Genomic DNA, 27634 nt, shown 5'->3' on the forward strand with positions numbered 1-27634 from the left:
GCCACTATATATAAAAATAGATTTTAAAAAAGTTTCTTCTGTATAGCACAGGGAACTAGGTTCAATATCTTATAAAACCTTTAATGATAAAGAATATGAAAATGAATACATGTAGGTATATGTAAGACTAGAACATTGTGCTGTACACCAGAAATTGACACATTATAACTGATTATACTTCAATAAAAAAACAAATAAAAATAAAAAAATTAAAATCATCTTAAAGTTGAAAAGGCCTTCCTAAGTATGACAAAACTTATAAGGCATAAATGGAAGTGTTCATAAAATTCAATCCATAACACATCAACTTGATGTTATAATTATAGGAATAAGTAAATAAAAATGCAAAAACATGTACATAGCTAAAATCTAAAATACACAAATTCTTATTTAAAATCAATTTGAAAATATCCAATAAAAGAGTCAAACCTAAATATTAAAAAGCTTCAACATAGCAAAAGATATCATAAACAAAGTAAAAAGAAAAATGACAAACTTGGAAAAATTACTTTCAACTTTCAGTACAAGGGGCAAATATCCCTAATATATAGTCTCTAAAAACAGAATAAAATGGCCAATAATTCTGTAGAAAGAGTTCACAAAGAAAGAGATTCAAATGTGCCTTACACATATGAAAAGATGCTCAATCTCACTCAAAAGAGGAGAAATGCATATTAGTACTGCACAAAGAAATCTAAGTATCAAGTTGTGATAATCCCTGTAAGCCACGTGATTTAATCACACAGAATTTATAAGGGACTAAAACATAACAGTCTAATTTTGCATCCTGAATAGGTTACTCTAAGGGCAAAAAGAGCTGCAAAAAAAATTTAAAGTGTTTTCACTAATCATGTTATTCATAATAGTAGTAATATCATTATTTTGAAATGTTATACACATGGTAGGATAGAACAAATACCGTCATTAGAAAATCAGGATTTTCAACATCAAAGAATAGAGTTTAAATGTAAAATCAATGAAGTTAGGTAAAAATACATGATCCTCAGTTTAAACTGGAATGATCGGCAATAACTCATAATGCATTTTTTGTTGAAAAAACAATACCTATTTCATAGAAACAATCTCCAACTCACTAGTGATGAATACCACTAGTGCCTAGACTGTGATCTAAAAACACCCCACAGGGCTCCTAGGAGGAATGGCTGACTCCAGGTCTGGGCATAAAATGTACAGGATGAGCCTAAAAAACTGTGTCATCTCAAGAAGTAAAGAAATAAGCAAAGACTATTGAGTTTGTGTCATTAGGACTCAGGAGTCAACTTGATGGAAACATCTGAGCATCCAAAAAGAAAAAACTGCAATTGCTAGAAACCTACCACCCCACTCCAAATTTTAAATCCATGAGTTCATAATGAGCTCGTGGCAACATGGGGAACTCATTGGTGACATTTGGAGGATGCCAGAAAACTAACCTATTTTTCTGAAACTGACAAATAAAGAGAAAGAATCAAATGCATATCTTGCTTTTCTTGTGCCCTCCTTTCCTTGGGGAAATTGATAGTTGACAAGGAAAATCATCTCTTTACAGAGATATGTCAGCTAATAAATGAAGGAATGATAGAATACCACCATTTTGCAAACTCTAATGAAATAATGCACACAAGCAACGATCATAAATAGACAAAAGCCATTACATGAGGAAAGTATTATGGAGAAATGCATAATAGATGATCATGCGAACCCACTGTTCACTCTTAACAACAAAAAAAATGAAGCAACCAGATATTTATGCATCTTGATGGAAGTACACACCCATAAATGAATTTTTTCTTACCCAAGTAAACCTGAATTTGGCCAATCCTCTAGCTATAACACCCATTTTCCAGGTAATACGGGGTACAAAGGAATATATTAAATGATGCCAGGAGGGTGCAACCAGCAAAATCCAGAATGTGGGAAAGTGTACAAGCCCAATAATCTGATTTCCTTAACAAATAAATTGAAGAAATATCTTAAATTAAAAGAGACTTAAGCTTCATATCAATCAACTATAATGTGTGGTAAGATTTTTAAAATATGCTTTTGGATGACAATACCTAGAACAGCACTGCCCAATAAATATATAATATGAGCCTTATGTGTAACCACATTAAAAAAGTAAAAAGAAACAGATGAAATTAATTTAAATAACGTATTTAACCTAATATCACCAAAATATTCTCTAATTATAAAATAATCATTAAACCTATACTCAGTATTTCACACTATGAGTGGGTATTTTACTTTTCTTGTGTGTACTTAGTCTTTGAATCCAGTGTGTATTTTATACTTACAATACATCTCAATTCAGATAGTCTTATTTCAAGTGCTCAGCAGCTACGTGTTTCTGGTGGCTACCACACTGAACAATGCAGAAGAAGGTTCTTACTAGTAATAAAGTTCAGGTTACATATTAAATGCCTGTTTGTTTTCAAGGGGAGGGAGTGATGTCATGAACTTCTAGATGTAAAGAGTGAAAAAGGAGAGTTCTGTTCTGGACCCTGCCTCTCTCTGGCCCCCAGTGTTTTCCTCTGTGAGGTCAGGGGGTTGGGTCAGGTCATTTCTGAACGTGCTTCCACCTTCCCATCTCCAAAAACAGACAGGAGCTGGGTCTGGACCTGAGACACTGGCAGGGTGACCTTGAGCACATGGCTTGATTCACTTGATTCCTTGGTTTCCCATCTGTCCCCTGGTGATGGTGACTCCTTCAGCATAAGTGACACTGCCCAAGGAGACTGCCTTCTGAGCAATAAAATATGAATCAAACATCATGCCTCTGAGCAGATATTCGCACAGTGGTCTCTAACCAGTAGCACTTTGCTGTAATCTGATTAATGTATCAGGGGAGAGAACAGGGGTTGGTCAGCCATGGTGCATTTATAAAAGGATTGCCATGGAGGCAAAAATTGTCCACGCCCAACTCTGCATGGTCCAGAGGCAGTGCCTCAGAGTGGTGAAAGCTGAACCAGGCTGTTTTCTCATAGCGCTATTAAATCCTCACATCATTCAATGCACCACCATGGCCCTGATCTCAGGAACCTCAGACACCTTCAGATTAGTACTTAGCTTCCCCTTGGACTTACCTACCAGGAAAGGATGACTAGCTAGTCAACTGGGAAGTTCTCATACAAATTAATACATTGGCATTTTGGCCCTATATCCATTTGGGGGGGCATCTTAATGTGAGTCAGAGGTGACCTAACTAAATTGGGACAAAGCTGAAGGGCCATCCCAGCTGCAGAGCTTCCCATAAGATCTGAGGCTTCTGCTCCAACCATAGCTCTGGGGCCCTGACAAGCTCAAAAAGGTCCAGAGCCTTGTCTACCTTGCTCACAGTAACATCCTTGGTACCTGGGAGAGTGCCTGACACATAGTAGGTTCTCAGTTAGTATGTGTTGGGGGAATAAGAAGTGAAGAATCTGGACCTGCCAAGAGAAACCCAGACCTTAAATGGACCAAGTTAAAAGGCATCTTTGTGGCATCTTGATAGTCAAGCAGCCAGTCTTGCCTGATGACATCCAATCTTTGCCAAAGTCTTTGGAACTTAGGACAAGAGATGGTTGGGAAGTGTCTGAAACAATACTGGGCACATATAGGCCCTCAAGAAAGATGGCTCCCTTCCCCCTCTGCTCTGATGAGCCTGCATGCAGGGAATTATCCTACTGTATCAGGATCGCAGGAGTCTTCAGTCAGGTTTCCTGGAAGTTCATTAGACAGCACTTTCCAGAAAAACACCAGTAAGAGAGCAGGGAAAGCAGGTGGGCAGTAGGAAAAGTTGAGCTGTGATGTAATTGCAACAGAGGTCTCGGCTCCTACAGAAAGTTCTACAACTACGATGGCACTTCAGAGTTGTCCCAATTGATCAAAGAGTCCCTTCATCAGTCATTGAGACCAGGGTCATTGGAGTCTGGCTTCCCATGAGGAGGGGGTGTCATCTCTTTAGCTGAAGGCAGCGACCAGAGTGCAACTCAGCTGTGAGCCCTCAGCAGCCAATCCTGCTTGGCCCCTGAGGGAGTGAGCGCCAGGGTCCTGCAGGGATATCTGGATGCACACCACCATCCACTATAACAACAAACACAGATACCTTTTCTCCCCCCCCAGGACAATCTCACAGAGAAAACTGATCTGAAAACAAATACTAGAGTACCATGGGATCCAATTTGTGCTTTAAGAAATCATCGTGAACACAAGGACTATGTCCGTCCTGTTCATCACCATTACCTCAATGCCTGTGTGCCTGGCACATGGTGTGTACTAAATAAAAATCTGTTGAATGGATACATAAATTGACAAGTAAGTTTTTAATAGTGGTTTCTGCATTTATACTTAATTGGATTTGTTGCTCCTATTAAACCATTAACTCCTCAAGGCAAGAGGCTTTCTTAATTATTCTTGTATTTCTAGCATCTAGGACAGGTCCTGGTACTGATAACAACCACCCCTCCCTCCCCCCACCACACACACACACACACACACAATTGTTTGCAGAACAACAGCTCAAAAATAACCAGGTGAGACAAGAATCCAATCTACCATATATATTCTGTATCTACTATTTTGCCATATACTTCTTTTATGATATTGGGGTTCACTAAGATACCACTCATGGGAGCATAAGAGTAATTTCTAGTTTTTTAGAAACTACGACACACTGCACACTTCACACATATTAAAATTAAGTAGTGTTTCTTCTTCTGAAGTGTTTTCCGGGCAGCCCCTTCACACTCCTGGCACAACAGCCCCAGCTCAGCGGGGAAGTTCAGTATCAGGATACAGGCGAGGGAAGGCCGGTGGAAAGGGCGGCACCAGCCAGAATGACTTGCTCCAGGTCACACAGCCACCAAGGGCAGAGCCCGGCCCAGACAACCGCTCCCTTGTGCGGGGCAGCCGCCCCGCCCACCCCCCACCCTGTTCCTCGGGCCCCTCCCTCTTGCTTTCCCGACAGAAGTTGTTTCCCAGAAGGTAGTAACAGTACTGCCCATCAGAGGAATCTGTGCTGAGTAACACTTGAGCGCTAACGGAGGGAACTCCGGGGATTTCAGGCCCACTTCCTCTGAAGAACCGTGCTCCAAGGCTCCCACGTGAAAGACTCGCCTTCTTGGGAACTCAGTGCTGTCTATATTCATAAACCTTCCGACAATTCAGTTCACCACTAACAAAAACTGAGCTCATGGAGTTTAACGAACCCAAGATGACCCATCTGGTGAGACAGTAACTGGGGAGCTAGGCGGTCAAAGCCGGCTTTGTGGGACCCCACATCCCACTCTTCCCCTCGCCGCCCTGCCATGCCACACTATGTTCTCGTCTCCACTTGTCCTTGCCGTCCAACTTACCAGGCCCCAGGGAGTGACGGCCGCCCTCCGCGTCGCGCCGGATTTCCTGGGGGCGCGCGCCTGCTCACAGGGCCGCCCCCACAGCTCACGGGCTCTCAGCTGGCGCCGCCTCTCTGCTGAGAGCCCGCCCCCTTCCCGACGTTCCCTGAGGAGGGCGGGGTTAGGCGAATCCCTCTCAGGCAATGCTAATAACCCGCAAAGGACGGCTGCCGCCAACTCCCTGAAGAAGCCCAGCGGAAAGGAATCTTCCTCTTGCCTAAATGCAGGTCTTTCTGAAAAGACTGGGCTGCCCCATTTCTTGAAACAAAGTCTTCCTGTGATGTTTCATAGCAGCTGCTTCCGTGGGCTGTGTGCTGAGATAACGAAGACACATCCAGCCCCCAATCTCTCTCTCCCTCTCCCTCTCGCTCTCCCTCTCTCTCTCACACACACACTTTCTCTCATGTATCCTTGGGACATCTGTTCCTAGTCCCGTCAGAGGAGGCTGCTGGGGCTCCTTGACGCTTCTGTTGTCACCTTTCCTTGATTCACACCACCTTCCAGGGCTTTGAGAACAAGGCATGGGGTTCTTGTCCCTGCCTGTGACTCTCAGCTAGTGACTGCTAAAATGCCCCTTGGAAATTATAGTCATTTTCAATCTTGAGCAGAGGAAGGTCCCATTTCATCAAACAAATGTACAGTCTACATTTCTGTCCAGGAACCGGAGCTCATCCCTCCTCTGTGTGCACCATGGCACTGTCATTGGCCTCAGATGATTCCTCCACCTGGCCCTTGTTCACACATGACCTTTAGGGAGATGCACTTCCCTCAGGAGGGGATCTTGTCTCAGGACTTTCCCAAATAACACCCTCCCAGCAGCCTTAGCGACTGTATGCAAATGAGCTGCTGACCCTGGTCCATCATTCCTTGGAGGTTGATATAGTCCTACCTGGTCTCCTTTGTTCTTAGGATGCTAGAGTCAACTGGGCTAGTTTTAGAAATGCCCTATTACAGCTGTAGCTATTTGGGAGTTTTTTCAGAACTAAGTTGGAGGAATAACAACTCGCCCTATCACACTGGGAACATTTCCGGGAAGGAAAAACAGGCATATCTCTGTGGCTATGGAGTTTTAAGGTGACCTACCACAGCTCAGCACGCTAACCACAGTTATTCTTTTTCGAAAACATGCTGTTTACCAAAGGCTTTCGACTGGCACTTAGAAAAAACTGATGACATTTTTAAAAACGTATACCTTTTTGTTTTTGAAGGGAGAGAAAATAAATAACGCTTTAGGACAAGGAATGCATATAGTAAAAAAACAACCAAGGTGACTGAGACCTGCTGGAAATAGAATCCCAGAAGACCTGGCAAGGAATTAACACTGCATCAAGGGCACATCTCAAAGGCATGTTGGGGAGGCAGTGAGGTAAGGGCCCTGAGCTGAAGCCAATTAGTGCTCCATAAACAAACGGGAGCATTTGCTTTGCCCCATTTCACTCCCACCTTCCAAGCAGCTTGGGTGACAAGTTCTTAAGGAAAAAAAATAAAAGTTGAAATTCCCAGAGCAAACCAATTTACAAAGTTGATTCTATTTGATTTGTGGAGGAACAGCATGGATTTTGTTGGGTTTTGTGTCAGAGCTTCTGAATGGCAATTTCAGAAAAATGTACTGAGTCATGAACCCCTAAGGAGAAAAGATTTTTGACAAGAACATGCTTGAGGGGCAGGAGCTGTGACAGCTGTACAAGGTAGAGATAACAGAGGCTCATTACTCTCCTTCTAAATGAGGCCCTCAGATGCAAACATTTACCCCACACCTGTGCCCGGAGAACACTTGATACTTCCCCCGGGTACTCGCTAAAGAATGATGACAACAAAAATAATAATAGCAGATATAGACTGAACGTGTGCCAGGTATATACGTGGGTTATCTTATTTAACTCCCACAATCGCCCTATGATGTGTATGACAAATGAGGAAACAGGCTTTGAGATGCTAAATAATTTGCTGACAATCTGTCAACCACAGGAACCGGGCTAGGATTTGAAGCCAGTAATCACAACCTTAATAAGTATGTCCACTATCTTTCCTTATATTGTCCATGTATTCCTAGATCTTTGATCATTGTAACTGATTGTGCTTAAACTCCTTACTGGCATTCTTCAGACACAATTGACTGGAGAGTGAAAGGTCCCAAGATTGCTACTAATGAAGCAGAAATTGTAAGGGGCTGCTAATGTAAATGGTGTATTTTATGTGTTCAATATAATAGTCCTTCTAAGTGAAAGAAAAAAGGAGACCTTCTTTTATTTTATTCAAAACAGAGCTCTTCTTTTCCTGTAACGTCCTGAGTTGAGATAATCCTAGAATGATGGCTAGAAGCTGAAGTTATCTGAAGTCACGGGACTTTCCGGCCAGCACAAGACCATAGACACAAGACTCGGTCATAACCTCCCAGTGAAGGAACTCCTGATTCTTGGGAATTGTTCCTCATGGGGCCTTTAAAAGTTTATGCCTGAACCTTCTCCCTTGAAGCCATAGTCACCCTAGAGAAAATCAGATCACCAACTGGCTCCAAGGAGGCTCATCAGAGAGAGGGATGGTGGGGTGGGGAGGGTGAGGGGGCAGGAGGCAGAAAGGGAGGAGGGTTAAAGTCAGAGAAGAGGGTCCCTAACAAATTTTCTTATTTCATACATTTCCCCAGCTCAGCCCCAGGCACTTGGAATGCCAAGAAGTATCTTCTGAGTCACAAAAGAAAGATTATATTCTAATCAATAACATCTCATTATTAAATGGATTTTTTACATGCCTAGGAAGTAAGCAAGTCATGAGTAATTATTTATATAAACATGACTTCTCTTTTCACTAAAGGATTGGCTCTCCAGCAATCATCTCAGCTAGGCCCCATTTCCTAGCTATGTTAGAAATCAAAGAGTTTGCCAGAAACTTTCTCCTTTTGCCTCAGTTAATTACTTGTCTATGTGGTCCATATCATGACAATCATGTCCTATACCATACCATGAGGATCATAATCCTCACTTTACAGGGCTGTTATGAGGGATGAATAATACAATGTGCTTGGGACATACCAAGAATTCCATTAATGATTAGCAAGATCAGTATTAAGAATCTCAAAGGGGAATCTGTCCCCCTTTCCTCAAAAGGATTCTGTTGGACTAACATTTTATCTTTTTGGAAGGCAATGGACAAAATAGCTTAGCAAACTGACTTTTGAATATGCTAATGTCCAATCACCAGATTCTGAATCTGAAGTGAAATCAAATAATTTAGCTTTTTACATTCAAGTGAAGTGTCAGTGTAATTTGGGGGAAGGGGGACTGGCTAGGAAAAGAAAAAGCAACCAAACCGATGCAAAACAAACAAAAAATCTTTTATTGTGAACTGAAACTCATTCCCTAGACAACAGATAATGCACACACTGGATGACATTCATAGACATGGTGAAGGTGCACTTGGACAGTTATCAGCATTGATGAAAGTGGGACATCATAAAAGTTAAGAAAAGGTTAGTGGATTTCCTGAACGTGATACTGGCAAAAAAGAACTTTTAATACAAAAACATTTAGTTTAATTTTTTTTTGAATGTCACTTATATTTTACTTACTAACCTTGACAGTGACTAAAGAATGAGGTACAGAAAACTTTCCAGACATCTGAGTGTGGAGCAGAAGTCAAGGCGCTTTGGAGTCCCATTATTGCGGTACTGAGTAGGATTCACTCAGTTATGAAATTCCCCATACTCCAGGTTTACTGCATAGAAAAGCACTATTGACCTACCTCACTGAGGTGTGGTGGGGATTCATGCTTATAAAGTGCTTCAGGAGCCTTCAAAGAAAGGCAGCATAGGAATATAAAATAATCTTAACATATTTCAAAAGAAATGAAAAGACAATTTTGGCACAATGGGAAGAGTGCCTCCTATTTAAAGAACCAAACTTGTCTATTCATTAAAAACCCCTCACCTCCATGGTTTATTGGCGGGGGGGGGGGGAGGGGGTAGTTGTTTTTTATTTAAGACAAGAAATGGTTCTCTATTGCCAGTCTTAAAATAGTCATTCTCAACTCAGATTGTACTCTCAGAACCACCTAAAGGGTTCATTAAAAAATAGAGATGCCTAGCCCACAGTCTAGACTACAAAATTAAAATCTCTACTAGTGGTACTCAGGCAACCACATTTTTTAAAGGATCTATAGAAGATTCTGATGCATACCAAAGTTTAAAAAACATTTCTTTAGAAACATGTCCATTTAATAAATGTTGATTTTTCTTCTTAGAACATTTTTCTTAAGCTTAAATAAAGTTGAATCAGGGTATCAACTTCTTATTGCATTTTTCCCTTCCCATGTCACACACAGACTCAGCATCACGCATCGCGCACCCGCGCGCACGCGCGCGCGCGCGCACACACACACACACACACACACACTGTTTAGTTTTGTTCTTGAATTAAAATTTGACAGTGGTAAAATCTGATAGTAGCACACAAATGCTTCGTGAAGATGCAATTCATCCCCACTGTGCCCAAAGCAAATGGATGTTTCCCATTTGCCAGAACGGAATGGTTTAAATATACATTTCCAATTTGGAAACAGGTAACATCAGCACTTCTTGGGAAACATAAGCTGAATGGATGCTGACAAAAATGAGTGAGGTTATAGCAGCCAACCATGAAGAAAGGCTACAGTGACTACTCCTCTGCCTGGAGATTGCCTGCATCTCAGCAAACACCTTAGGAATTGAAAGGATGTTATACTCAGTGGGCACCAAACATATGGGTGCTTCATCAAAAGTAAACAGAATAATGAAAACTGGTGACTATGATTTAAAATATCATTTTTAAAAATGATCAGTTTGTTCCACTGCTATTCTTTTAGTAACCACTTTCATTTCCTGACTGGCTCAAAGTCTATTTACTAGCTAGTCTAACAGAGAGAAGAGAGTGATTTAGTCCCTAGTGGCCTTCACACATATCTCATCATGCTGCTTGCATCAGTTTTAAAGCAGAAGAGTCCCTTCTGGCTGCCTTGCAATGGAACTAATGGAATCTGCAGAGAAATTATATTTCTTTACATGGAGAAAGCCCTCTGAGGCTGGCCAAAAGTTTCACAATGTCAAGAATTAATGAATAATAGTAAAACAGAATAGGCCCACTTTTTGGAAAAAGGGAAAAGGAGAAAAAAAAAGGAGATAAAGGCTGCATATACAGTACATAGAGAATAGGATATGTAAAAAAAAAAATTCATTCATATCAGCCACAGTGAAATTTTGCTATGAGAAAACAGTCTATAGTGCCTTCTAATATTCCTCTAAACATTAGAGGAATTAGAGGCAACTTTGTACAAAAAGGTGGTTGGAGCTGGCTTGGGAACTTGCTTGTTGCATGTATCCCAGGAAGGCAATGCTGCCAGCAGCAGAATGAAACCTCCCAGCAGGACACAGAAGCCACTAAAATAAAATGCAATGTCATAGGTCTGGGTCCAGTCAAAAAACCAACCTGAAAAGAGAGTAAGAAAAAAGTGAGCTTAATAGACACACTATGAATATGAATACTCTAATTTCCTCAACTTATATACAGTTCAGATTAGGATATATATTACCCAGTCTACTCCCAAAGTGGACTACTGGGAGGAGTTAGAAGAGGAGAATTTCTCAAATAGTTGGACAAGGATAAAAAGGAATTTTGGGTTTCTCCCAAATAAAGAATGAACACAAATTCCTGAGCAAGTATATTGGCTTTTCCAACTCCATCAAAGTGATTTTGAATAAATCATGACCAGGACACATTCCATGCAGATTTATTTTGTGTAAATCTGTGCTATTATTACAACCTGAACTCCTATGCCCAGAGATGTTACAAAGAAGAGCAGTGAAATGGGCTGACTTTAAGATAAATATCTTGGGTAGAGGGTAGGGTAAAGCTCAGTGGTAGAGTGTGTGCTTAACATGCATAAGGTCCTGGGTTCAATCCCCAGAACCTCCATTAAAAATAAATAAATAAATAAACACAAAAATAAATTAAAAGAAAATCATATTTTAAAAAGATAAATATCTTACCAACAATCGGTGGTCCAAGGCTATTTCCAAGTCCAGCAAAGAACATTAATATCCCATAAGCATGGGCTAATTTTTCAATTCCTACAGTCTTCGTGGTCACATACGGAAAGATGGACCAATTACCAGTAAGAAACCCTACGATCCCAGAAAGTATTGCCAGTGTGACATAACTTTTGGCAAATGGAATTGCACACAAGGCCAGGCTCATGATTATTAAGGTAGCTACATAAAGATACAAGGTATTAATCCACTTGAAGTCAGCCAGTATCCCTAAAATGAGTTTACCAACTGCTGTCATAATGCCAATAATGGAAATAAGAGGCATAGTAAAGTCTTCCTCTTTCACATTTGAACTCCTTGCTACATCTTCCATAAGTAACGAAGGTGGAAACCCTCCAATGTCAAAAAGAAAGATGGCAATAAAGAGTGCTGAAAATACTTTGTTTTTAAAAAGAGTCACAGTTTCTTCGCAGTAGTTTTTATATAATTGCCATTTCCTCTTGGCCAGCTGTTTGCAAAAATAAGTCCGTTCTGCAACTTTCTTTTTGTATGTTTCAGTTTCTTTTGTGTGAGCCATTGTTGTTGGGTTTTTATGAAGGAGACTCTCCTGTTTGCAGTCACCATTGGCCAAAGTGCTCTTGCATGTTTCATCACCCCGGTAGCTCTTTTCAAGAATGTTTATATTTTCTTCCAGGTTCTTTTCTTTTTCATTGTAAACCAAATATCTATCTGGCACATTTTCCAGGGCTGTTTTTTCAGGCAAGGGGCGATCAGAGGACCGGAGGGGTCTCATCAGACTGCCACAGGCTAATATATTTAAAGCTAAAGCACCCACAATCAGTAGGCATCCATCCAGTCCATAGAACTCAATCAGCAGTCTCTGGAGAGCAGCATATATAAAAAGTCCAACACTTGAACCTAAAAAGGAAATGAGAACTGTTTAATCTTAATCTCTTATCACTTGAGGCTCTCAGGACAAGCAAGATTAGTATTAGAATTCGACTTCTTTTTTACACTGGCATTGATGTGTGCGTTCAAAAATCACAACAAGAATATTGAAAATAATGATAGTAACAACAATAATACTGACAGATTTATTTTTTAGATTAGCATTGTAGTTCAGACACTGTGTTAAACACTTTACGTTGCATGACCTTGTTTCATCCTTATAATGATCCTATTGGATGGGTCCTATTATTATTCCCAATCCATAAATGAAGTGACCAAGGGCTGGGAAGGTGGAGAAATTTGCCACAGATCAGTAAGCTACAATTGGCGTAAGTAGGATTCACACTCAATCAGTCTTAATCCAGGAGCCCATATTTCTAACTAATACCTTATGCAACTACTTTTTTTTTTGTACTTAGAGGCTCCATGCTATATATAGATTCTTTTCAGAAAAAAAAAATTGTCTACTTTTATTTTTTGAGACGAAGGATATATTTTAGTTTGGGATATTTATAGTAGTTTAATAGCTCAAATCTATTGCTGAATCACCAGAATGAATGGTTGATATTAATAAACTATGAGAAGGGTAAAACGAATTTGATAGGGTATGAAAACTACAAAGCATGCCTGGTTTGCACATTTGTGCAACACTAAATATTCCATTTTTTAAGCACAGATCACACTAAACACCAATAGAATGGCAGGTTACATCAGCCCAATCAATTTGCAGTATTCTTATATGGTTCTGATTTCAATTTTTTAAAATTATTTTAAAATTTAAATATCACTGACAAGTGCCATGTGAAAAAAAACAGTAAATAAGTAATAGATCTGTAATTTAAAAAACCAGTCTAAAAAGGCTGATCATATTTTTAAAATGGTCTGTACCAAATTACATCATAAACTCAACAGGATACCAAGCTTATGGTAAAAATCCATCAAAAAATTCTTACAAATAACAAAATGGCTCTTAGAGTTGTAAGAAAACTTTTTGGTATCATAATTGTCCCTTCCTAACATATTTAAACTCCTTCATCCCCAAAGAAAAAAAGTCTTCACTTGCAAATGTTAATCATCACATCAATGTAACAGCAGCTAGAATAGTATCTTTTTGTGGCTACTAAGAAAGTATCTCTTTGCTGACTATTGAGAAGTAATAAAAGTAGACAAATTGAATCCTTCTTTATCTTTGTAAAAGTGGCACATACTTCAAAAGCTAAAAGCACTTCAGAAAACAAACCAAGATAACTGAAAACAGGACCATCTGGTATACTTCCGGACTGCATTAGCATTCCTTCACTACTAATTCATATTCTTCTCAAACATCATTTCTTTTAAGAAATTCTAACAAAGTGCCATATGATTAGATACTTAAAAATAGGCTTCGTGTTTTGAAAGTTCTATATTTTGACCTTAAGTTGAGAAAATTAAAAATTCCCCATTGCTCACCAACCAAGTTTATCTGTCAATATCATGAACTATAAGAGAAACAAATCAAAGCAATTCAGCACTTATTTACCAAACATCTATGATATGCTAAGTATATGACAGGGCAGTAAAATCAAATACCACACTGGACCCTAGTTTCTTCAGCCCATATCCCATGAGAACGCAGTCACGGCTTAGAAAGATGCAGGAATTACTTCAGGGCAATGCAGAGTAATTAGAGCTCTCTTACAGAACTGTGTAAACTGTAAAACTATAATTTTTAATCTTGAAAAAGAGAACCCTAATTTAAAAATCATCAATGTAAAGGAAAAAGTGAAATAAAGCACTCATTATGCTTCTGTGCATGTCTAAAGTATATGTTATCACAAAAAGGAAAAATACTAATTGATGTTCGGGGAACCTGAAACAGTAAGAGATATATTCATGCTTTGACTTAGCTTATTAAGACCAGGGGTCAACAGACTTTTTCTATTAAGGGCTATGGAGGAAATAATTAAGGCATAGAGGGCCACATAATCTCTGTCACAAATGCTCAACTCTGCTCTTGATGGGTGAAAAAAGCCAGAGAAGAATCATGAAGTATGGTTGTGTTCCAATAAAGCTTTATTTATGGACACTGAAATTTTAATTTCACATAATTTTCACGTGCATGAAATTCTTTTGATTTTTTTCAACCATACAAAAATGTAAAAATCATTCTTAGTTCATGAGCAGTCCAAAATGAGGTAGTAGACCAGATTTGGCCCATGGGCATTAGCTTATCAACCCCTGTTTACCGGGGAGTAAGATCGTTTCCCCAAAATCTTTTTTCATGCCCTTGTTTCTTTCAACTAGGTCACAATATTTCAAGTATTTTGATTTTGAGTTTCTTTTTTTCAGTTTAAAAAAAAATTCTGCTGTGAGTGTTGTTTTTCTCATCACCTCTTTCACTTGAAGGTGAATGCTATAGACTGAATGTTTATATCTCTCTAAAATTCGTAAGTTGAAATCTTACCCCTCAGTGTGATGGTATTAGGTGTGGCCTTTGGGGAGGTGCTTATGTCATAGGGTGGAGCTCTCATGAATGGGATTAGTGCCCTTATGAAAGAGAACCCCAGAGAGCTTCCTCTCCCCTTCTGCTATATGAAGACAGAGAGAGAAGACGGCAGGCAACCTAAAAGACTGCTCTCACTGGACTCTGATCATGCTGTCCTTGACACACTGCTCTCAGACTTCCAGCCTCCAGAACTGTGAGAAATAAATTTCTGTTGTTTATCAGCCACTCAGTCTATGGCACTTTATAGCAGCCTGAATAGACTAAGACAGGGGCTTCATGCTTCTCCCTAATTTTGCCTCACCTAGCTTCAAGCTCATGTGTTGCAACTGAAAACTCCTTAATTCAAATCTTGACTGTCCACAGTCAATCTGTTTAGATTCAGTGTGCCCTCCTCTTTAGACTGAGTGAGAGCAAGGGCAGCTCTCTCAGTGTACCTTTTCCCACAACTTTAGTACAAATAAATTTGAACATTAAGGGAAACCTAGGTTATAATTATAAGGGCTAACACTTTTAGAGCCCTTGCTTTGTGCCTTACACATATGCTCCTTTAATAGTCCCAGTAACCTGATGTGATGGGTACTATTATTTCCCCCATTTTACAGTTCAGAAAACTGAGGCTTAACAGTTCATTTCACAGAACAGTTAGGTAAATTATCCATCACCCGACATCTAGTGAGTGACACGGGCAGGATTCAAAACCAAATGGTCTGGCTCCAGGGTCTGGGCTTGTCACCTTGTTATAGTGTCTCTACAAAAAAATACAGTATAGGTAGGACCTACTGTCCTTTAAGCTGCCATACCTGCTCTCACACTCCCTCCCACACTTGTGGGAGGTGCTGTCAGGTCCTTTAAACTGCTTTCCAACTGCTCTGGATCTTCCATCTTCTGTTTTTTCTACTTCTTCTCCAATTCAACTTTAGCCATGTCCTCAGACTCCAGCCAGCCTCCTCCTAGACCATGATTCACATTTCTTACCTGGCAGTGCTTCCTTACACCATGTTGGGTAAATATCCAGATGGATTTAATTTGATCTGGAATCACTTTGTTGCTATTGGGTTGGCCATTAGTTTGGATCTTGTTGCCAGATATACTACTGGAGTAATTCAGCTTATCTGAAAGTCTGACCTCCCAGGAATACGCACCCATTAACAAGTAGCAATGTCAACTTACAACTTTCAGTAAGCTTGGCAGCTTTATCTCCTAAGCAAACATAAAATACTGGCCACAGGCATTTTGATAAGTTCCCTAAATAGCTTAGAAAAAAAAAATCCACCTGAAAAGTGAAACACCACTTTAAAATATCACATAAGTCCAGAAGGCTTTTATACTTACACCCCTGCCTCCACCCCGCAATCATCTCTTAATTATTAAACGAATAACAAGAGCAAACAGTAATTGTTTGGATATGCACATAGGCCAGTGAGATGTATTCGTAAGTCAGTACTTTAAAAAAAACTGTAAGTTCCACAATAAATGGAGGTGGATGTGGTGTCAGCATCATTCTTTCTGACAATTGTCTGAAAGGTCTTCATTTTCCTTCCATTCCTCCTATCTTTCTCAGGGACAAGGTACTTTCCTTAAGAGCTCTTTGCTTCTTTTTACAAGGCTCTTGCCAGCATGTGACTCTCAATTTACTGGACTCATAAGCTTCCTTTTTCTATATTATATTGAACATCTAATGCCCCAGATTTTTCATATGTGTGTGTGTGTGTGTGTGTATGTGTGTCTGTCTGTCTGTCTGTCTGTCTCTCTCTCTCTATATATATATATCTTAGGGTTGTTTTTTTTTTAACGCTATATCCATATTTATAGTGGAAAATAAAAATTTCCTTCTAGGACTAGAGTAAAAAAAGTGCTGAGTGTTGGCTGGGGAGTGGTTGGTTAAACATATCTGTGTCTTGGTAATTTTTAACTTTGATTAAAAGACTCAATAGTGGCAAGGCTATACTTAATATTGGAAACGTACCTGTTGAAATTAGGCCAAGTGCAAGGCCACGGCGGCTGTCAAAATACTGGCATGTGATGGTCACTGTTGCAGTATATAATAAACCACATCCAAGACCTAAAGATAAGAAGACATTGCATGAATTAAGACAGACTCTATTACTTCAATGCAAAAAAAAAAAAAAAAGAGTCATCAAATAACTCTAATAGGACACTATTTCTGATTGTCTTACACTCTTCAACATATGGGCTTCTAGATCCCTCCCATGGACACATTGGGCAGCCTCGATTTTCACTCCACACCCACCTTAAGGTCAAAGTCAAGTCAAAAAATAATCCAATTTCTAGAGCATGAATGAATAGTGCAAATTTAATAAGACCTTATGGGAAGATAGAGAAAATGGTTAAATTACATACCAAATAGTAAAATTTAATCAAACCTGCCCAATAAATCTGTCTCTCTTCCAAGAACTTTCCCTCAGCTCAATCTTCTTCCTCCTCCAAGTCCCCTAAACAATTTCATAAAATCACCTTTGTCATCCCAAGAGATTTTTGCTAGACTCTGTGCCTTGCACACCCCAGTGCGCCAAACAAAGGCCTTTGGGCAGGTCTTCTGGGGCTCTCAGATCATCCCTTCATAGTACAATGTATATTTGCAAGTTTTTATGTGTTAGAGATGCAAACTACTTTATTTAGGATAAAATGTCATGTCTTTATTTTAAAATACCTTCACACACACAAAAAATAAATAAAAAGAGGAAGCAAATACAATAAAATAACAATATTTAAATGTAAGTGGTAACCATATGGTTGCTTGCTATACTATTCTCTACTTGTCTGTAAATTTGAAATTCTTTTACAATTAAAAAAATACATTACAACTAAATATCCCTGTCTTCAGAACTCAGGGCAATATTTAGGGCTTTTGGTTGTTGGCTTAATCTTTTTCTCCCTATGAAGTACCTAATAACCCCAGTTTGTTTTTCATAAAATTTTTCTCTGGCTTCCAACTCATAACTTTTCTAACTAACTCACTTCCTTTCATTTCAACTAAAATTCCTTCTAAAGTGTTGCCTCTTTTTTGCAACATCATCTGTTCTTGAGGATCACTTTATAAACAACACAAAAGTCATCGTCTAGGAACTAAATTTTAACCATGACCCGTTAGGTGGATTATTAAGATCATTTTTATTACTTTCAATTGCCACCCGGACTATGATTAGAAAGAACACGTCTGCTTAATAAACATATGGCATAAATATTTTAGGAAATCAGCACTTAAGGCAATTCAGGACTCATATGATCATCTGTGCCTGCATAAAAAGTCTTCTTAAATGAGACATATTAAAATAATTGCATTTTAAATAAACCTTTTAAAATATAGCACCCTTTTGTATGATTTAAGGGAAAACATACTATCTTATTAACTAAGACCTGGGTTGGATTGATTTAGACATTTATCATTATTACATATAAGATACCTTAATGAAATAAGACCTGTTTCTGAACAATCAATTTTGTGAAGCCAAAAAATGTCACCCTAAACTAAAAGTCTGTTTCAGAAAGACTTCGGAAAGAGAATACATTTACTTTTCTGTGATTTGGTTGTCAGGGACCCTGTCATGTTTGTTAGGCAACAGAGACCAAGAAAAAAAGACATTTCTGATTACTAAATGCCAATGCCAGAAACGTTAAGACAGTAACTTTTAAACTTTTTACCTTCAACTAAATACATTTACATATGAAAATCTCTCCCTGCAGTATTATTTTATGAAAAGGAAGTATTTTAGTGCATTCTAATATGGCAATCTTAAAAAGTGATGAGGGGGAAGGAAGTGTATAGCTCAGTGGTAGAGTGTGTGCCTAGTATGCATGAGGTCCTGGGTTCAATCCCCAGTACCTCCCTTATAAAATAAATAAATAAACCTAATTACCTACCCCCCCCCCCAAAAAAAACCAAACAAAACAAAAAGCGATGAGGGTAGAGTTACAGTATCAGACTGTATGTCTGAAATGGGGGTCAGAGATAATGCCAAGGACATTCTCGGTTTGGCCACTAAGGAAAACCCCTTAGTCCTGGGCAAAGCAGGACAGTTGGTCACTCTGTGTGGGGACCTGCCTCTTGGTCATTTAGGAGAATTCCCCTTCCCTGTGTTCTGAAACAAGCATTTGAGCACCTCTTAGAATAGCTGGGCCAGTATGATCTATCATCTTGACCAAAGGTCAGGATAGATAACTGCACAGAGTATTCCAGAAATATCTACTTCTAGAAGTGAAATTGTGAGACTATAACTTTGGATGCTGAAAAAGGTAAGTTTAAAGTATCCAAATGTTTATGTTTCTAACATCTACATGGAAAAAGTTAAAAAGTTTAAGCAGCTGGCTAGCTTTTGGATTGACATGGTTTATAAAAGCATACTGCTTTGACACTAGCTTTATAAAAGCACAGACTTTACATCCTTTGCATGAGTACCCTGAGCATGACATTGACAGATCAAGAGCACAGCCCTGGGACCCAGCAGGCACAGATTCAAATCCCAGCACTACTGCCTATTGGCTATGTGACTTTAGTTTCCTTATCTTTAAAACAATCTCATGAGATAGTTGTAAAGATTAAGAGACATTAAAAATGTAAAAGACTTTAGTATCTGTGCTTGGAATATAATAAAGTACAAAAAATAGCTATTATACTGATACGTTTTTTTACTTTTCACCTGAGTATCATGGTATTATGTAGCTATAGCCTCAGACTAGTTAGAAAATGATAGCTTCTTATTATAATTGAACACCTATGAGACAAAAGACTATCTTCAATGGCATAATCATTAAAAACAAACAAAAAGGCGCTTATAAAACTCTAACTGCTAAAGTGAATATCCAGAAAATGACCTTTATCTAATTTGCCATAACGCAAGTAGAATCAGATTGTCTATGAACATGGGTTACGCCCTCCCCAAGCTCCACAGACAAGGCAGATATTGCCGAGAAAATGGAAGAAGAGAAAATTGAATTTTCCTAAAATCAGGAAGAGACTATTAGTAAAACAGTAATCAGGTAGCTAAATAACAATATAATCTGAAGAAAAGAGAATGCAAGAAATTGCTTTTGAGTTGTGCTTTTCAGAAAAGCAAGAGAAATAATTGGGAAGAAGTTTGAGCAATTCATTAAGGCACATTTCCTGTGCCCCCCTCTCCCCACCCTACCCCAGGCTCCCACCACACTTTCTTTTTCCTGATTTAGTAAAGTTACTGAGAAAATAGGAGCCTGAATCACCAGGTTTGGCAGGACAACTTACAGTCTCTTGAAAGCCTGCCATTTTATTTTAGCTACAAAAATTGAATAAGGTAACGTCAATTTTCAAGATGGTATTTTTTAAAAATGGTAAAATAGAATTATGCCAATTAATATACTTCAGTATTCTTTTTGTGTTTTATATTATAATTAAACATACTACAAAGCTTTCTTTTTCTATAGTGTTTCATCTGTTCTACAAATATTTCTGATTCAGTAGAACTTCTTCAGTAGCAAAAAACCGCTGCTGTGGTCTTGAACTAAGAGATCAGAAAAGAATTTAAGGGGAAGGAAACAACTATGCATTAAACACCTGTGTGCCTCTCCGTATACATTATCTTATGAATAGTCACAGTATCTCTGTGAAGTCATAGGAATCTCATTTTATAAGAAATAAAAATGGAAGCTCAGAGAGGTTGAATAATTTTCCAAGGTCACAAAACTGATAATAATGGTTATGCTAGGTAATATTTGTTGCATTATCTCATCAATCCACAAAATCCTATACGGCAGATGCTATTATTATGCTCAGTTTAAAAAATGAGAAAACAGAAGGTAAGTAGCTTGTCCACAGTCCACGGCTGGCTGGCAGGCGGGGAAGATAGGATTAATCCACACAGTGCAACCCTGGAGCTGGCCTGTTAGCGCTGGTCCCTTCCTACGCCATACTGTCTATCTTAAGAGGCCATCTAGTTCATTCCAGACAAATGAAAATGCTTAGAATACTGCACAGAATTGGTGCTCAATATATGTTATCGGTAGAAATGAATCTTTCTTGTTTTGGTTTGTGTTTGTTTTATTGACGTTCACTCAGTTACAATATGTTAGTCTCTGGCGTACAGCACAATTTCTCAGTCATGCATATACATACATATATTCATTTCAAATTCTTTTTAGACTGAATCTTTCTTGTTTTTTCTAAGGAACTCATAAAACAGAAAGGAGAATGAGTTTAGACTATGTAGTAACTTCCTGTCACTTTCTTTTCAATTGGATACTCTACTTCAAATGATGACAGAATGGAAATGTCATTGTTCATTATTTATCCCACAAATATTCCATGAGCCCTAAACTATGAGACAACTGATGAAATAAAATCATAAAGAAATCAACCATATCGTGTTAGTAATAATCTGCTGGCAAGGAGTTGCTCACAAGGGCCCAATTATTACTACAGTGAGCGATTCTTTTAATTATTGAAATTAAAACTTAAAATAGTTTTTAAAATTTTAAGTTATTGGAGAATTTAAAACTATTACTGGAATTAAAATTAAATTGACTTTTTATTATTGAAATCCAACTCAACTCTTTTATTTATTTTTATTTTTATTTTTATTTTGTTTGCCTTCACTCAGTCCTTGCAGGACCTAAGTAAGGCAGGTTTCTTGGCCTGCCTTTACAGACGAGGGGACAGTCATTCATGGAGGTCCAGGCCCTTGCTCCAGCTCACAGGCCCTATGTCTCCTTACCGGAAGCCCAGGGCTCTCTGCATGAGCTGACAATTTCCTACTTGTCACAGGAATTCAGAAACTGTTGCCAAATCAGGGTCGTATAGTCTTCAGACCTGGGCCTGTTTTCTGACCCAGAATTCATGAATTGAAGGAGAGGCCAAGATTCCAGAAGGAAGGACATTGCAACAGACACTGCGACAGATATATAGATAATAATACCCCGAATCCTTCCCCGGAAACAGCTACAGTCACTTATTTAGGTGTCACGCACCAGGGAAAGTGGGGTGCCTTTTGAACACTGTAGGACATGGGGAATGAACTGGCTTGTTAACTAGGGGCCTGAAGCATTTACAAGCGGCCTCCCCTTAGAGTGGGGTCCTATGGGGCCCAGGTACTATATGGGATCATGGCCCAGGTCTGGCCCAGAGTGGTCCACTGAGTCCATGGGCCCACCTAACAGCCATCTCCCCCGTGCTGATATTCACTTGGAGCACAAGTGCATGGTAGGTGGTATAACCTTCTGTATTGTTCCTTGGCCAGTGGAGTAAAAGCTACCTTAGTGGGGAAAGTCTAGTGGAAGTGCTGTAAGCCCACCACCACCACCACCAGCCAAAAGAGTAAATCAGGACCAACATCAAATCCTGTCTAACTGACCGAAGTTCCTGGGGGACAGGGAACAGGCTTAGCTACTGAAAGGTTCCAACAACATAAGCCAAGTAAAAGTCAGTTCCACAGGTTGGTAAAACTCTCCCCATTGCTATGGAAACTTTGAAATTTAGTTATGGGGGTTAGTTAGTTTTGTCATTTTCTTTCTATATAGCTTTAGATATTCTTTTTTAAAATTTAATTTAATTTTTTACATCTTTTTTAATTGAAGTATAGTCAGTTTACAATGTTGTGTCAATTTAGATATTCTTTCAAAACAATCATATGTGTCTAAAATTTTAGACAATATACACTAATTTTGTTCTTTTTAAAAATTCGTTTTTATCCATAGGCAATGCAAACGCTATGGTAGCACTCACTTTTTGTCAATTCTTAAGTCAGTGTCAACTGTGGATGTGTATTCACAAAGGCTATACCTTAACCCTGAAGCCACGTGAGGAAGGAGTAAAGCCCCATGACATTTTAAATGCTTAGCCCAAAACTTTGGGGAAAATGCCCAAGTCATAGCAATGGCATGATGACTCAGTTTTCTATGTAAAAAGGGGTTTGTCCTAAAAGGAATAATCTGATGTTCATGCACAAACATAGATATCTACATTTGTATTTTTATGATTTTAGAGAAGAATGCAAGATTATTATTCAATGGTACTTTCAAATTTTACACCAGAGATTAATATATTTACATGCACAGGTTTAAACTATATTAAGCACTACAGGGACTAGGTTATACAAAATACCAAACATACAACCTGTTCTCAAAGAACTAACAAGTGACCTATTTATTTAGATTACTATCTGAGTAGTATTTGGGTACATAGTTAAATTTAGAAATGAACTTTAAGAGTTCTAAAAGCACTAAAATTAATTACAAACATGGCAAAGAGGTCAGGATCTGGTATCAAACTGAAGGGATTCATCCTTAAGTCTCCAGCTCTGCGGCTTTAGTTAGTAATTCCACTTCACTAAGCTTCACTTTCTGTCTTTGTAAAATGGGTTCATGTGAAGACTAACTGAGATCACATACGGCACAGAACCTCGTACACAGCAAGTCCTCAAATATAAGTGGCTATTATTTCTGTTATTTATAATTGGGGAAATATAACCATGTGAAAAAGAGGAATATTGGTAGTCAACAAAATTAAGGTCTTGCAGACGTTAAGAAGAAACCTTGAAAGCCGGAATCTTTTAAAGACTCCCTACCAACAGCTCCTAGGAATACTGAGTCTGCTGATGTTTAACACTGAATACAATGAGTACAATACGTCACAAAAGCATCCCCCATAAACCATCAGTGCTCTCGGGCCCCGGAACCTCTACTCTTTCCTCTCCTATAGCCAAGATCATCACCATCATCCCCACTGCTCAGTTTTCTTCACTTATGCCTTATCATTTAAAAATTATTATTATTATTGTTATTGTTATGTGCTATAAAAATCTACCTTTTACCTCTGCTATGACTTTGTGATTGGGGCCCTGGGGACAGATGCTGTGGGACAGATGCTGTGGTACAGCGGGATATTTAGAACACAAACAGTTCAACAGAGCCCTGCTTAACTGCCCACCAGAAAAGGGACCACTTCCCAAATCAGTGACAAGTGACAGGTGTCAGTGACTGATATCTAAGTTTCATGCCCCCTCCACTTTTCCTTTTTTGTCCTAGAGAGACAAGTGGTGAGATGAAAAACCTTCCCTGTGCTGCAAGAAAACATAATGTGCATTGTTAACACACATTTATCCTTTCAAATGTTTTGATTCACTGGGTGGACATTTTATGAAAGTAACAATTTTGGGGGAAGTGGTCATTGAAAGTGAATTATTCCTGAGCATTTCAACTGAATAATAAACTTTAATCCTGGCAAAATGACATTTAACTCTTGAAGCTTAGAAAAGTTACGGTGACCAGGTTTCTTACCTACTACAATGCCATAGGAAAAAAATAGAAAGTAGATATTGGGGGCAAAACTGCTCAACATGAGGCCTCCCGCCACCATGAAGCCACTGAAGATTGTCACAGGTCTTGCTCCAAACGATGAGACACACAGGCTGCAGACAGGACCTAAAGTAACATAGGAAACCTTCACTTATTTAACAGTCATCTTCTTTCCAGAATCCTATTATCCATCCCATCATATGTTTAAAATAACTCTTTCCATCATAAAATAACAACAATAATAAAACTACTGTGTATTTCTTATGTGTTGGACACCCTGTGAGATACTTCACATAAACAATCTCACTTCACTGTAATCTCACTGCACTCCTGGCAGGTAGATGCTTTTGACAGCCTCATTTTTTTTTTTAATGAGGAAATTAACGTTTCAACGGAGTGAGGTCACAGAGTTAAGAAAACAGGGCTCTGGGATCAGACCTCATTCAAATTCAAGCTCAGCTATTTGCTAGCCTGTTTGAGCTCAGGCAACCGATTTGATCTCTCTGTGCCTTAGTTTCTTCATGTGAAAACTGTAATAATAATAGAACCCACTGCATGGTGTTACTGCGAGGACAAGTGATCACAGACACAGCGCTGATCAGTGACGGTTCTTTAGCAACAGAGGAACAGCAGCAGCCACCATCAAAACAGCAACAAAGTGAAACCCCTGGCAGTCTGACTCCTGAGCCCGCCACCTTAACCATCACATTCTTCTGAGGATTTTGTCTCCCAGATATGCCATGTATCTTTTCTGCCCCGAGCTCCTATCCAGCATAAGGCCAGTCATATAAGTGATGACAAAAATAAACCTGGTGATTGACTAAATGCAATCAATAGCAACCTTACAGGGGAATGAAGTGGGGGGTGAAGTGGTTACTCCCTTCCTCGAGAATATTCTGGCAGATGGGACCCATACCTCCACCCTACCTGCCCAGGCAGGAGTTTATCAGAACCACTGTCCCACATATCACATGTAACATGGAATTTGGGAAGGAAGTGTACTGTTGACTGACAGGTAGAAGTGCCCATTACCTGGACCGGTTCTTCGCAGAAGTGGGCAACTGCTCATGTAATAGGATGTACGTGATAGTGAAATTCTTTAATAAAGGAAACTGAAGCTCAGAGAAGTTGTCCAAGGCCACAGTAGAAGAAAGAGCCCAACATTTGAAAGCAATGAGAAACATCTTCATTGAGTTCACAACAACCTTTCAAGGTACAAATGATGATCCCCAATGTTTGAAAAGCACACTCACCAGGATGGCTAAATACAGACACAGTGTTAACAAGGATGTGGAGCAATCTGAACTCTCATCAACTGCTGGTAAGGTCTCCTGAAGCGCAACGTAACACTGTCCCGCCCGGAAGTTCCACTTCCGTGTGTCTCTACACCGAAAGTCGTGTACACAAACGGTCAGAGCAGAACTACTCAGAGTGGCCAGCACCCACAAACCTGGATGCTCATCAGCAGTAGAAGGTACAAGCAGACTGTGGTGTGTTCTGACAATGGGCTATCAAATGGCCATGAGAATAAATGAGCTGCAGCTACACATGGCTATGTGGATGGATCTCACAAACATGTGGAGTGAAAGACACAACACGAAAAATGTACACATGGTGTAATTCCAATCATAAGAAGTACAAAAACAGGCAAAATTCATCCACAGTCAGAAGTCAGGATAGTGGTGATCTCTGGTGGGGGTAGGGAGCTCTAACCAGAAGGAACATAGCCCTGCTTCCAGGTACTGCTAATGTCCTGCTTCTGGATATGACTGTGCTCATTACATGGGTGTGTCTGCTTTGTAAAAAATTCACTGAGCTCTACTCTCATGAGATGTATGCTTTTCTGTATATATCTTTTACTTTGATAAAAAATGTTTTAAGTAACCTGAAATGGAGAGATGGTGTTATCTGCTCACAGTCTCATTGTTAGTAAGTGGTAGAGCCAGGACCCGATGATGCCAAGACCAACAGTCTTACGGATACCAGAGTCTCTTAAGCACATATTTAAGAGCAGGTTATGACCACTGAGACACCACCTGCTTTCAGTGCCTATGGCCTTCCCACATTTCTCCCTGGTCATGAACTGGCCCCTGTCATTTCAGGCCTCCTAGTGTGAGCCACTACAGAAGAGATGACTGATATATTTATATGACAAAGAGAGGGGAATATTCTGTGCCAGTGTATTAGGAGGAAAATCCATCTGAAAAACCAAAATTATCACCCAATAGTTGAGTTGTCTCTATACCCAATGAGAAACACTTGGTTACTTCAAAAATAGACATGATTTTAAGAGTAGTATTTCATAAATGGATGTTTGACATTATAAAGGCATAACCCTTCTCTGTTGTTTACCAAATTGTATTGACATTGAGAGTCGGTGTTTACAAATTTAACAGGCACATGGAATTGAAATAGAGATTACTACTGGCATGTTTGAAAAGTTTCAAGTTTCATCCTCAAAGTAGGACTTTAAATTTACTGCTCCTTACTGCATGTTAACTCTGCAAGGAAACCCAGAGCTAGTGGTGGGATGAAAGTAACAATTTTCATACCATGTAAAACCAAAACCAGGACTTTGTAAAAATACAGTATTATTATCAATTTAAATTGAGAAATCATTTTTGCCTAATACATGATTCTTTGAAAAAAATTAAGCTGAAGGGAGAAATGAGCAGAAATTCTTTGACACATGTAAACAGCAAATTGAAAACGGTTTTTAAAAAATTCTCACCTCACACCTGTCAGAATGGCTATTATCGAAAAGATGACAAATAACAAATGTTGGTGAGTGAGGAAGCAGAGAAAAGGGGGCCCTCATGTGCTGTTAGTGGGAATGTACATTGGTGCAGCCACTATGGAAAACAATATGGAGATTTCTCAAAAACTTAAAAATAGAACTACCATATGATCCAGCAATTCCACTCCTGGGTATTTATCCAAAGAAAATGAAAACTATGAACTCAAAAAGATACATGAATTCCTATGTTCATTGCAGCATCATTTATAATAGCCAAGATATGAAATCAATCTAAGTACCCATCAATAGATGAATGGATGAAGAAGATGTGGTATATCCATGCAATGGAATATTACTCAGTCATAGAAAATAATGAAATCTTGTCATTTACAACAGCAAAGATGGACCTAGAGGGTATGGTGCTAAGTGAAATAAGTCAGACAGAGAAAGACAGATACTGCACGATTTCATGTATATGTGGAATCTAAAAAGCAAAACAAATGAGCAAACATATCTAAACACAAAAAGAGTCATAGATACATAGAACAAAGAGATGGCTGCCAGAGGAGAGGGGGAAGGGAGGGAGGAGAGAAATAGATAAGGTAAATTAACAGGTACAAACTTCCAGTTACAAAATAAATGAGTCACAGGTATGAAATGTACCATGTGGGAAATATAGTCAATAATTATGTAGTATCTTATTGTGATGATCATTTAAAAATGTATAGAAGCATAAAATCACTACATTGTGTCCTGGAACTAACATAGTGTTGTGAATCAGTTATATCTCAAAA

The 27634-nt window shown here is 39.0% G+C and overlaps 1 protein-coding gene and 1 long non-coding RNA gene across 6 annotated transcripts in view; both read right to left on the reverse strand.

Moving 5' to 3' along the window:
• Positions 1-5414, reverse strand: part of LOC116667156 — a 51770-nt gene extending 46356 nt beyond the window's left edge. Inside the window, exon 1 of the long non-coding RNA XR_004323938.1 lies at positions 5334-5414. This is a non-coding gene — a long non-coding RNA (uncharacterized LOC116667156). The remainder of the gene's footprint in view (positions 1-5333) is intronic.
• Positions 5415-8682: 3268 nt separating this feature from the next.
• Positions 8683-27634, reverse strand: part of SLC16A9 (solute carrier family 16 member 9) — a 46545-nt gene continuing 27593 nt past the window's right edge. For 4 of the 5 annotated variants that reach the window (XM_014557303.2, XM_006182356.3, XM_032491457.1 and 1 more), the window contains exons 3-6: positions 24086-24229; positions 16788-16883; positions 11389-12306; positions 8683-10828 (exon numbers count right to left, since the gene is read on the reverse strand). In XM_014557303.2, coding sequence (XP_014412789.1) covers positions 10641-10828; positions 11389-12306; positions 16788-16883; positions 24086-24229 — 1346 coding nt within the window. In that variant the 3' untranslated portion in view covers positions 8683-10640. The remainder of the gene's footprint in view (positions 10829-11388; positions 12307-16787; positions 16884-24085; positions 24230-27634) is intronic. The other variant, XM_032491458.1, reaches the window with a different exon arrangement.

This window comes from Camelus ferus, chromosome 11 (genome assembly GCF_009834535.1).
Source record: "Camelus ferus isolate YT-003-E chromosome 11, BCGSAC_Cfer_1.0, whole genome shotgun sequence".
In the NCBI taxonomy this organism is placed as follows: Eukaryota; Metazoa; Chordata; class Mammalia; order Artiodactyla; family Camelidae; genus Camelus; species Camelus ferus.